Raw genomic sequence first — 13105 nt, 5'->3', positions numbered from 1 at the left:
CCCACCAAGCTGTTCAGCAACCGCTCTCTCAATCACCTTACCCAGGAACGGAAGATTCGAAACTGGGCGGTAATTGGATAGATCTAAAGGATCTAATGATGTTTTCTTTAAGAGCGGGCGCACCACTGCCTCCTTCAATTCTCCTGGGAATGTCCCCGTGCCAAGGGACAAGTTGATGATATCCCCCAGGAGGGCCCGCACCTCGTCTGGACACGCTCTAATCAGCCAAGACGGGCACGGGTCAAGAGGACAGGTGGTGGGCTTTCCAGCTCGGAGGAGTCTGTCCACATCGGCTGGGGATATCCGGTTGAAGTGGTCCAATACTGGACCTGAGGACAGTCGAGGGGCCTCCAGTTCCTTTATTGTATCCAAATTGGCAGGGAGGTCATGGCGGAGCAGCAAGACCTTCTCCGCAAAAAAGCTCGCAAATGCCTCACAGCTATGTGTCAAATTGTTATTTAAATTTGGCTGTCCCTCAAGGGACGTTAAAGACCTGATTATCCTAAATAATTGCGCCGGGCGAGAGCTAGCGGATGCAATGGAGGCCGAGAAGTAAGACTTCTTAGCAGCCTTCACCGCCATCTCGTAGGTTTTCATAAAAGCCCTATAAGATGTTCTTGAGGCTCCGTCACGGGCACCCCGCCATACTCGCTCTAGCCGTCTGAGGTCCCGCTTCATTTTCCGGAGCTCCTCGGTAAACCAGGGAGCCCGGTTTCTGCGGGGTCGCAGAGGGCGCTTAGGTGCGATCTCATCGATGGCTGCCAGGAGCTGGATATTCCAGCCCTCAACAAGCTCAGTCAATGAGTCGCCAGGGGGAGCAAGGTCCCGCAAGGCTTGGCGGAATCTATCAGGGTCCATCAGCCTCTGCGGGCGAGCCCAAATTGGCTCGCCACCTAAGCAGGGTGGGGGTGGAAAGTCAATCCTGGCTTTCAGAGCGTAGTGATCAGACCATGGTACCTTCATCGAAGGAGACATGATCACATCTATACCTACGCCAAAGATCAAATCCAGCGTGTGACCTGCTTGATGTGTGGGGCCCGAAACAAACTGGGAGAGCCCTAGTGTCGCCATGGAAGACACCAGGTCCAGAGCCTGTGAGGAGGGAGTGGCATCAGCATGGGTGTTGAAGTCCCCCAATACCAATAGGTTAGGGAACTCCAAGGCCCAGCCGGCCACCGCCTCCAATAGGCCTGACAGGGTGGCTGCTGGTGCGCTAGGTGGCCGGTACACCAGCCAGACAGCCAAGCTCTCCTCGGAGCCCCACACTAGGCCAACACATTCAATGCCGGGGATCGATGGCGATGGTAGAGCCCTGAAAGGACAATCTTCCCGGATTAATAATGCCACCCCTCCCCCCCGGCCCACAGTCCGCGACTGGTGGAGGACAGAGAAACCCGGGGGCGCCATCTCTCGCAAGGTAACTGTTGCCCCTTCGCGCACCCAGGTCTCCGTCACACAAGCCAGGTCGACCCCCTGCGAGATAAAGAAATCTCGCAGGGTGGCGGTTTTGTTGCCTATGGACCTGGCATTGCACAACACCAGTGACGGAGGTGAGTAATCCTTGCTCACCCTACTCTCGTCCCTCGGGATGAGGCGCAGATTGGAAGGGGTACGAGCATATCCATATCTCGATCCCCTTCGCCTATAATATCTGCCCCCACCGCCATACCATATTGAGAAGCCTAGTAAGCATCTGACTACTCCAGGGGTCAGGAGGAATGCAGTGCCATTGTATTTTGGGGTGGACAATTGCTATTGTATTCGAATGTCACATGCCACCTAACTACCGTATATACTCATGTATAAACTGACTTTTTCAGCACATTTTTTATGCTGAAAAGGCCCCCCTTGGCTTATACTCGAATGAGGGTCCCACCTGAGCGCATTTTCAGCAACCCCTCGTCGGAGCAAGCTGTTTGCTGCCGCCGCTCGTGCTGCCACTGCTCTGCCAAGCACGGCTCCTGTGCCTGCCCTTGCGAGTGGCAGAGGCTGTTGGTGGTGGTGGAGGAGGAATGAGCAGCCTGAAAGCAGCCCTTTTGGGCTGCTCGTTCTTCCTCCGACGCTGCTGCCACCAGCCTCTGCCTCTCGGCAGCACCCTAGGTAGGCAGAGAGACTGGAGGGGCTGGGGGAGAGAGAGAAGCCCCCTCTGCCGTGTGCGCATGCGCACACACACTCTCCGGCCCACTAGGAGGTTTGTGGTGTGGTGAACCAGCTTATACTCGAGTCAGTAAGTTTTCCCAGTTTTTTGTGGTAAAATTAGGTGCCTCAGCTTATACTCAGGTCGGCTTTTACTTGAGTATATACGGTAATTGATTAGACCAATTGTAATTTGACAAAAGAGGAAGCAGAATATTTTGTGAGGCAGACCAACTTGAAGTTTGTTCACAGAAATATTTATGTTCTGCTTTGTCTCTCTTCGTAAGGCAAAGGTTTGCATCGGTGTTGGTTTGTATGTCCGAGGACCTTCTTTTCTATGCTTCCCTTTCCATCACAGCTTAGCAAGAGTTGCACATTGACCACCCCATATGTGTATTTCAGATTAACAATAATAAAACATGCCTTGCTTACTGCTTTTTTATTCTTAGGGTGACTGTTGGATCTGTATGGAGCTCATGTCTACCTCGTTTGATAAATTTTACAAATATGTATATAGTGTATTAGATGACGTTATTCCAGAAGAAATTCTAGGCAAAATCACTTTAGCTGTAAGTATTCTTTCTATTCTCACTGCTGCCTCTTTTGTGTTTGCACACTTCTGCTTAGATTTTCAAATCCAGGATCTAGGCAGGAGATGATTTGACTTATTTAGGCTTGTTGCTGTGAAACCTAATGGTTTACCATATACTGTTCAGTCTCTGCCAGGGCGGCTTCAGAATTTTTTTTTCTTCTGGTGGTGGAGGGGCACAGAAAGTACAAAGTATACTTCTAGGTGAGTGGGTTGTGTCCCACATGCTAAGATATCTGAAAGAAAAATAGCAGTATATGCCAATGACAGGAGTCTAGCAACGGGGAGGCAAGAGTGGGGGTGAGCTCCTTGGTTGGGGAGTGCACTGCCCCCTATCCCAGCACCACCCATGGCCCCTGCAAGCACAAGCGGGAAACAAACCATGGTCTTACACAGCCATTTCTATCACATTTTGTTTGCATTAACTACACTGTAGTTACACTGTTACACTGTAACATGGTATAGCTATTAAATGTTTAAAGGGATGCGTCTGCATTTCTGCCTTATAAGCTGTCTGAGATGCATCTTTAAATTGTTTGGCTTTGGATTGTGTAATAGGAGGCATTTTATTATTTTTGTTCTCAATAAAATTTCTCTTTCTCTCCTAGACTGTGAAAGCACTAAACCACTTAAAAGAAAACTTGAAAATCATTCACAGAGGTAGGCTTTTCTGGATTTGTCTTTCTTACTGTGTGGTATGCCTGTCACACGCAGTTCTTCCTGAGCATGCCTGTAGATTATGCAAAATACATTTGTGAGCCGACTATTTGGGGTATTCCACATGATCATTTTATGTTTCACTATGTCCGTGTGAGTTTTGGTTCTCTTGGGCTACCAGTTGGAGGCTGACATTAGGACAGAGCCAATTGACAACACTCATTGGGTGTTACATTTTTTAAGTCACAAGTTTCTGTGTGCAGAACAGGGTCCTAGTCCTATGGGAGGGGGTTTCTCCCATTTAAGTCTCTCACACACCAAAGCTGCTGCCATTGGTTGGTTGGTTGCTTGGCTGGCTGAGGTGCCTAGTTTGTTACTCCTTAACAAGCCAGGATTTGTAAGCCAACAACAAACCATGGTTTAAGGCTGGGTAGTGATCCTGGTTTGTAAGGGAGCAACAAACCGAGATCCTGAGTTTGGATATCATGGGAAGCAAGCTCGAATCCAGGTTCCTGATTTATTTCTCCTGTTAATTCCAGAGGGGGAGTGACTCTAGTTTCTGTGACATGCAGTTGCTGTCTTTAGTCGTAACTTTGTGTCTGACGCTATGTAACTTTCAGCAGTTAGAAACTGAAGTGCTTTGGTTGCAGCTTATCTGCTTAAATATGTTTCTGTTTGCCCACATCTGTTGCAGATATTAAACCTTCCAATATTCTTCTGGACAGAAACGGAAATATTAAACTCTGTGATTTCGGCATTAGTGGACAACTTGTAGACTCCATTGCCAAAACCAGAGATGCTGGCTGCCGGCCCTACATGGCAGTAAGTGGGATTTGAAAACTTATATGTGATGGGTGAGGTGCGAATAGAAATGGAATCTTTTCTTTTACTTGCTTTGTTGTAAAGGCAGAAGGTAAATATTTTGTACATGAATGGCTGAGGTTGAAATCATTCTTCAGCTTCACAAGCTAAAACTTAGATGAAGTTAGCTTGATGTGAGGCTTCTCCAGCTTAATCTTAGTACATTACATCACTGCACACCCAAGGTGTGAACAGCTTTTCTTGCAGTAATCAAATCTCTTTCATGCTTTAGTAACCTGGTCCCTCTACTGGCGAAGGTATTGGAAGCATCCATTTTCTATGTGTTTGCATTTAGATGGTCATTTGTAGGAGGAATCTATAATGAGCTAGTAAAACCATGTGGCTCCTACCAGAGCTTTTCCTGGGAAGAAGAGGCTCGGGAATAGAGTGAGGACATTTTGGGCCATGATTGTTACCATACAAAGGTGCAGGGAAACAGGGAACATACAGTTCAGTGAAATTCTTTTTGAGTAAATTAAGTCTGAGAATTGCTTAGTAACATTCTGATGAGGATGTTAGTGCCTTGTGGTAGCACGGATCAATAAAATACAGCTTTAGTTCCCAAATGTGGCAGAATAATTGACTAGTCTAAGAGGGATGCCCCCTATTGCCATTTAAATAACAGACAGATGGTTACACAAGATTTCCAAAAATACAGATTCTTTTGCCATTTGTTCTTTGTTGGATGTGTTAGTTTTTTAAGGAGAAGTGATGCCAGATTCAAAGCCACAGATAACAGGGAAACAAAGCATATTCTTTCAGAAATACTGGCACCAGCCAAGTGAGACTAATACACTTGAGTTGTGACATTAATAGCAGATGCTTTTGCCAAGCAGAACCAGATTGGACAAAAGTGCTGCAAAAGATTGAATGATTCAGTACAATCCTAACAATACAACATCATAAAATGCACAAATAAAATAAGAGGGTAATTTTATAAAGATTAATATCTAGTCTTTAGGCACCTGAAACATTGAAATACGTTTAATACTTCACCGTGATGAAACTTGTATATAATAATTGTCCATGGCTTCCAAGCGGGAACCATGGGATCTAATTATCCTGAGAAGACTCATATTAAGGGCTTTCAGTTCAGCCTCCAGATTCAGTACTTTGGAAAACAGTCCGCCTCAGTCAAAGATGCTTAAGGGGCTGCCTAATTTGGCTCAGTGTTTATCCAAGTCCAATTCCTTCCTACCCCTTCACTAGTGAGAAATAAAAAATTTCAGAAGGATAGCTGCAGTGATTTCCCCTCAAGGCCAGTCTTTGCAGTTTTGGGGTGAGTAAAAAAGGAATCTCTTAAATCTCCCCTAATGTTTGCTTCATTTGCATAATTCATACCTTGTTGCAGGATTCTGATTTGCTTTAAATAGAGTACATGCAGCCCTGCATTAGGATTAGGATCATGGAAGGGACAGTTGGTGTTAAATGAATCCTTCTCCATATCCCACTTCAGTAAATTCTTGTCTTTTTCTTATATAACTGATATTCTTCCTCTAATTTCAGCCAGAGAGGATAGACCCCAGTGCATCCAGGCAAGGATATGATGTCCGCTCTGATGTCTGGAGCTTAGGGATTACATTGGTAAGTGAGAAATGCTAAGGGCTTTGCATGCTGCTGGAGATAAAACCCTAAAGCAGCTTGTGAAGCAGTTTTAGGAGAAGTAAAAGCTAAACTGGCATTACTCTTGTGAACATGTACGCTGTGATAGGGCCTCCATTGCCTCCCTGAATAACAGACCTTGCTCAGCTTTCCTCTGCTGCGCAGTTTGGCTTCCGTAGCTACTTTTTATCAGCAGTGACTTTACTCTGTTACTAGGGGGCAGCAATGCATGCTAAACCTCAAAAGAACCATGCTTTAAGCTAGGGAATCTGTTCCTTGCTGCCCCTTTAGAGCCAATGTAAGCCCAGCCTTCCTAGGTTTGGACCACTGAAGAAAGCAAACTTAGTAGGAGTGGAGAAGAGTGTATTGAAGCAGAAAGGTAGAAACCAAGGGTTTGGTCTAATCAGAGACAATTCCAGATTCGAAGGGGCTGGTACCCTCTCTGGGCACATACACCCTTAGCATTAGCCTAGCAGTCACCCCCAAAGTGGAGCTGACTAGGGGTGGGGACAGGTGGCAATGGTATCGAAGGGGGAAACCAGGAACTCCAGCTACCACCTCCTTCATTTCCCTGGAATGCCTCTGGGCCCTGCCCTAGCATGTACAGTGGACGCTCGGGTTGCGAATGTGATCCATGTGGGAAGCACGTTCGCAAACCGCAGCATCCGCAACCCGAAGCGCCGCATCTGCACACGTGCAAGTTGCAATTTGGCGCTTCTGCATATGTGCAAAGCGCGATTTAGTGCTTCTGCGAAAGCACTGAAACCCAGAAGTAACCTGTTCTGGTACTTCTGGTTTTGGCGCAGTGCATAACCCAAAGCTTCTGTAACCCGAGGTATGACTAGTATGTTTATGAGGAATGGGTAGACATTGTTTCCACTGCTTTTTTTATGGGAAGCTTGAGGTCTGTCAACCGGAGACATATGCAAAATAGGGGCTTGGGTTAATGCAGAACACACACACACACTATTATTTCATGTGTTTTAAAGGTCAAGTGCTTGCCTGCTGTTTTGTGAACATTTTAAATTTAATTGAAGCAGCTGGTAAGTTGCCCACTCTGTCTCCCCAGCAATTGCCTGCACACCTCGTATGATTCTTCTTCTTTTTAACAAAAGAAGTGGAAAGCATTGCAGCTCTTCTACAGCAGCAAGATAGAATTTCTCCCCTATCTGTGGAAAGCAGACTTGTGGGCTTTTCACAAATGGTAAAGTGTGTTTAAGGGGCTCTTCATCTGAATACATCCGGCTGCAAAGACAAGGAAAAAAAGAATGTTTGTGGGGAGCAGGGGGGATGAGGATGCAGAGGGTTGAGCTCTTTTAAGTTGCTACTATGTCTGGGAATCTCTTTTGAATACTGGAACTATTATTTCTCAGGTACAAGCCATCTCCTGCTTTCCCTCAAGCTTTCTTGATTTCAGCTGGCTAATTTGGGAGGGTTGCTATTGTTAAATCATAAGGAGTTGGAAACCTTGCACAGAGCTTCTGCTGGTGGGGCTTGTTTGGAGAATCCTCGCTCCCACCCTCCTGCCCCCATGAACTTTACAACGGCTAATCTAGCCCATGTTGTTCCTTTTTCTTTTGGTGTAGTATGAACTGGCCACAGGACGGTTCCCCTATCCCAAATGGAATAGTGTATTTGATCAACTGACACAAGTAGTCAAAGGAGACCCACCACAGCTGAGTAACTCAGAGGAACGGGAGTTCTCCCAAAGTTTTATCAACTTTGTCAACTTGTGGTGAGTATGCCTCGCTCTGGGGCTCTTCAGGGCATTAGTAAGTGGTTCTGGCTCAGGCTTCCAACTCTGTCCCTCAGCAACTTGCATGCGGCAGCAACATCCAAGAGTATTCATGTTGCTGGAAATGGTGCATTTTTCCTCCACTGAGGATGAAAGTGGGTTGGGTGGAGAAAGCTGCAGTATGAAGAGCCACTTGCAAGCCTTAAATTAATGCCACATTTCCTGCATGTCTGATGGAAGTGGTGGCTTGGAGAGATTTAGACATGTCCTTCCCTAGTTGAGTTGCCACTCAACGTGAAGGCAACACAGATCTTCCTTACTGACTTCTCACATTTGACAAATAGCACTGGGATGGTAGGGAGGCCTTTCCTCAGGCTGTGTCTGTAGCAAGACCTTTTGTAGCCCCTCATTACATCTTGGAGATCCGTTTGTTGTTGCCTCCTCGATATATGATAGAGGGAGCAGCGATTGCATCAAATAGAGTGCACACTGTAAACTGCAGAATATATCTTTGTAGTGCCTCCTGCTGGGAGTTTGCCTACCTGCAGGTTTGTAGCTGTGAGATTTTAAATGAATGTTGATAAGCTGTCTTTGACTCATTGCAGCACAATTATTACATTGTCCTGTGGATAAAATGAAGTGGATCTGAGTCGGTTGCTCTTGTTACATTTAGCACACCAGAATGGGCTCAGGAAGCGTTATGTGAGCAACTTAACATCGTTTAGTATATTAGTCTACATCCCTGGTGATTTGGAGCCTTGCAGGAGCTAGAATAGTTAAAGATACCTTTAAGATGAAACAATTGCCTTTGAGGCTATAATCACACAAAAGAGCAAGCGGAGGAGTGGTATTTAAAGGAGAACGATCAATATACATTTTACAAACTGATTAAAGCAAGTCCCTTCAAATTCACTACAGTGTTGATGTGCTGCCACCTGTTGGTTTGACATTTTTCTGCAGTGTTTTTAAAATGCAGTTAATTAGCCTCTTGAGCTGATTTCTTAGAGGCAAATGGGCAGGACCAGACTGTCTTTAGTTCAGTGATGTGCTTTCCTCCTTAGAAAGGTGGGGAGCAGGTTTTGTGTTAAGTAGACAAGGCCCTTGAAAAGCAACTGTGGCATTTTCCTCTCTCCTGAGCTCTCTATATTCATTTATGGCTGGTTATGGTAGTGCAAGAAGGATCTTTTTTAAGAATCCCCCTGTGTTTGTTTATGAAGGGTTAATTTCATGCTGCACAGGTCTTGAGAAAGAAGGAAAAGGAAACTTCCCTGATGCCAGGAAGTTGTTGAAAGGCTGTGTACTTCCTGCATTCAGAATTTTAAAACAATGGAGTGAGAGACGTACTGATCGGTTGCAGACTTCAGAGTGCTTCTGGTTATATTGCAGCATTTTCTTGGTTACCTGCAGACCAAGAACAGTCCTGGGATTCCCAATACCTACAACATACTCTGAGCCTAATAGGCAATACAAAGGTGAAAATACAGTGTCCAGGGCTTCTGCATAGTTTGGTAGAAAGAGGAATTTCAGTAGTGCATCTTGTCTTGCGTGGCTCATCTGCTGAAATTCCCACTCCTATGCAGCTTGCAGAAGCCCTGTCCTCTTTTAAAAAATTATTTCTTTACCTGATTGCCCTTGGTGAAAGAGAAGGCAGGTCACTATCACTGTATGAGTTGGTTTTATAGCTGCAGCCTTTGGACAGAGAGGGGACTTAAATGACCATTAATGATCATCATCATCCATATAGGTGCATTCATGCGATAGAATTGCAGACTCTGACAGTGTGCAGTGTCTTAACTGCCCAACACTTAATTTCAGATGTTTTTCTGCTAATGTTCTGTCACCCTAACCCTCTTACTGATCTTTTTAGCCTTACAAAGGACGAGTCCAAAAGGCCAAAGTATAAGGAGCTTCTGGTGAGTATGATGGGATATGTGAATGCATGAGACTAGAACTGGCTAAGACTTTAAGGACTTTAAAGACACTTAACTCTTTTGAAGCTTGGTATTATTATTATTATTATTATTATTATACCCCACCCATCTGACTGGGTTGCCCCAGCCACTCTGGGCAGCTTCCAACAGATATTATTAGGCATTCTGTAGCAGCACCCATTGCTATTCCCATTTTGTGAGATATGAGCTGCATTCTACCTGTTTAGTGCAAACAGTGAGGCTGGGCTTGCTATTTTGTCTTTTGCTGTGGTGAGCAATGAAGCAAGCCCACATTTAGTTCATTCAGGGGTTGTGTTGTGTATCTAGAGAATTAAAGTTTTTTTGCAATTGCACAACATATTTAATTGGTATAATTAAAATTTGATTTTGGGATTTGTCTGCTTCACCAATTATCCATTTCCTCCCAAACGTAAGGCCAAGGGATGTACTGTACCCCACCTGCCTTCTCTGTGTGTATATGCCCATGTTGATGCTTGGACCCCTTCTACTGGAATCTTGTGAGCTGGTACCTCAGCGCAGCAACTCATAACACCTGTTAAGTGTTAAGTTGCATGGAAGTACCTTTGGGAGCTCACACGTCTTCTGGAGGCACCTTCTGTGCTCCAAAAGTGTGACTATATTTTGTTCCCTTCTCTTCTACCAGAAACATCCCTTCATCCTAATGTATGAGGAGCGAACAGTGGACGTTGCGTGCTATGTTTGTAAAATCCTGGATCAAATGCCAACGACTCCGAGCTCTCCAATGTATGTCGATTGATACTGCTGCTACATCAAAACTCTAGTGCAAATGCTGAGAAAAAGCAAGATGTACAGAATCTCCACCCCGTATTGCAGTGTTTTAACGCTCGCCCAGACACCATGTGCAATAATGTTGGTGTTTTTCTTCCATTCTGTCTGTATATTATTGTCACTTATAAAGTGCATCCATGTAATAATACCTGATCACAGTGTTAGTGTCAGTCAAAGAGAGACCTCATTTTGCTCTTTTTGTGGACATATTCATAAAACGTGGAAATAAGTAACATTTTATTTGTTGACCATGATTGGATAGCACCTAAAGTTAATTTCTAGACTCAGAGACTTCTCAGCAGCTACTGGAATGATTTTATTCTCTCAAACTCTTCCAATTGTTACAGATAATATAAAAGAAAGGAAGTTAGGCATTGGCCTATCTGATTCTGAACATAAACTGCTTGGGGAGAAAGAAACTTTTATGCAGCCAAATGAGCTACTTTTACCTTCTGAAGCCAACAAAGGCAAAGAGGGGATAATATATAAATATATATATAAATATATTTCTTCACAAAGTGCAATAGATTAATTGATTTGAAATTCTGTTGCTTTTCAGTCACAGTATATGTTTTGAAGACAATTGTGGCTCAGCAGAACTTCATATTTTGGAGGGAGAAAGAAGTGATCATGTAAAATGGACTATGTCTTTACCAAAAAATAAAAATAAAAATGCATTGCATTGCATTGAAAGGAGCTAACAATTAAACTCATGAGAGTATGAGTTTGAACTCATGGAGAATAATGTATTGTTTCATTTTCCAAGCAAGCCACTCTTCAGTAGAACTAGGTGTCCTGTAAATTGTTACCTGGTGAGATAAGACTTTTACCTGAGGAATTATTAAACTACTCAGTTGAATTTAACTGGCTTGTGACCCCTGATTTCCAACTCATGGCTAAACTTTCACCATTGAAAGGGTACGGGACAGTTCGCAGTTGTGAAGAGCTATTTTACATTGTTAATAATTATTTGTAATTTATCTCCATCAAACTTTTCATGTTTTCCAGTTGCATAGAAACTTCCCACAGAGCTCCAGGTATGACTTGGATTTCTGATTTTAACCATCAGATCAAATAAGCTCCCCATATCCCCATCAGTTGGATAGTTGGGCTTCCAAAATCATTACAAAGAGGATGCTAAATATGTTTGCTTTCATTTTGTGGATGAATTCGTTTATTAGAAGAATTTCCTAACACAACGGTAACTAAGAGAACTGGAATGTTAAGTTCTTAAACGCATGTGACAGAAAAAAGGAAACCCAGAGGTTATATTGCCAGACCGGGGGGTGGGGGAGCCCTTTAAACAATTATATTGTCATCTCAACTGCATCCAGTATGATCTTATCTTCTAAGTCACAAGGGGGAGGAAGTGGTGTTTTTTAAAATCCAAAGTTATTTGTAATCTCAGTAACTGTCACTATTTAACATGTAATACTAGAATTGTAAGGGAATTAAGCTTTACCATTGAGTGGGTCAGCGATAACAAGACCCTGTTACTATAACCAGTTAACTTAATTTTCTCTAGTATACCAGCTGATTAATAGGATTTGGGGGCAAAAACTTGGTCAACACCATAAGAGATAATGTATTGAAATGGGAACCAGTTGGGACCAGGGCCATTCCAAGACATTTTGCTGCCTGAGGCAAATGACAAGTGCAGAAGCTGACCAAACTGCCAGGTAAGCACCCACCACCTGAGCGGCTGTTTCACTTGCCCAATGGTAGGCAAAGTCCCTGGTTGGGACTGTTTTAATGTAGTAATTATTCATTGTAATCCACTCAGGTGGAAGATTTTCAACCTCATCCAGATGTTCCCAAACTCTATATGCATATCTCCTGGATTTTCCTCTTCGTGCCTGCTGGAAATTGAATAGTAATTAGAGCCCCCTTCATTTTGCATTCTATTCTCATGTACGTTAGCAGCGCATTTCCATTCGGTCAACCGCAAATGGAGGTAGCTCCTATTCAGGCTCAGTGGATGTCTGAGAGAAACTGACTGTTCTAGCATATTAATCATAGATTGATATATTAAGGGTGCAGCATTTATATTACAGTATATGTTTATAAAGATGTATAGTGTTCAGAAGCTGTGAAAATAGTGTAAGAACTGTACATTGTGAGCTCTGGTTTAATTTTTTTCTTGTACCATAGAACAAAATGTAAAGTTTATTGAGAAGCTGATGTGCAGGGGATATTGCCTTATTGTCTGTAAGTAAAATGGAGTTTGACAACATGATAGCTTCTAAGAGCTTCCAACTATTTTATCCTCTCCTGGTTTGACATCCTCTTCTATTTAAAATACTCTACATGGAATCAAAGTGTTAATGTAATAGGTTCTCCCCCACCCCCCGCCTGCAGGTCAGTTGTAATAAATCAAGGATCCGAATATGATCTTGCTTAAGGTCAGACATGATGATGGGGAAATCAATAAATGCAAAATGAAATTTTAAAATGCCATCTTTCTCTGGCCAAGTTTTCCTATTTATTGATGTTTGCAAGAAGGACCAAAAGGGATGGTGGGACTTTGAGGGGGTGCCCCTGAAATACAAGAGGCTCAGCTGATCCTGACCATTGTTTGACCTTTAAACAATTTTTTTACTCCCCTGAACAAATTACTTTGTTTGCTGTCTATGCATTTTACACAGTTTAATCTAGCAGAGCTTCCATCAGTAGAATGGGGAGGGATGTGCTTTTTGTTATTCCCCCACAGTCTCCTATGCCATCTCACGCACTGTTCTGAAGGGTTCCCCCAACCCTATGGAGTATGTTTTGGGGGACTTCAGG

At 43.7% G+C, this 13105-nt stretch overlaps 1 protein-coding gene across 12 annotated transcripts in view; it reads left to right on the top strand.

Moving 5' to 3' along the window:
• The window catches only part of MAP2K4 (mitogen-activated protein kinase kinase 4), a 48757-nt gene extending 37572 nt beyond the window's left edge, over nt 1-11185 (top strand). For all 12 annotated transcript variants that reach the window (XM_083428411.1, XM_083428416.1, XM_083428418.1 and 9 more), the window contains 7 exons: nt 2586-2705; nt 3334-3385; nt 4077-4204; nt 5750-5827; nt 7432-7580; nt 9448-9493; nt 10176-11185. In XM_083428411.1, the coding sequence (XP_083284537.1) occupies nt 2586-2705; nt 3334-3385; nt 4077-4204; nt 5750-5827; nt 7432-7580; nt 9448-9493; nt 10176-10289 (687 nt within the window). In that variant the 3' untranslated portion in view covers nt 10290-11185. The remainder of the gene's footprint in view (nt 1-2585; nt 2706-3333; nt 3386-4076; nt 4205-5749; nt 5828-7431; nt 7581-9447; nt 9494-10175) is intronic.
• Nucleotides 11186-13105: the final 1920 nt, after the last annotated feature.

Source organism: Podarcis tiliguerta (genome assembly GCF_965153285.1).
Source record: "Podarcis tiliguerta genome assembly, chromosome: 2".
In the NCBI taxonomy this organism is placed as follows: Eukaryota; Metazoa; Chordata; class Lepidosauria; order Squamata; family Lacertidae; genus Podarcis; species Podarcis tiliguerta.
This window is presented reverse-complemented; position numbering and strand designations above follow the sequence as displayed.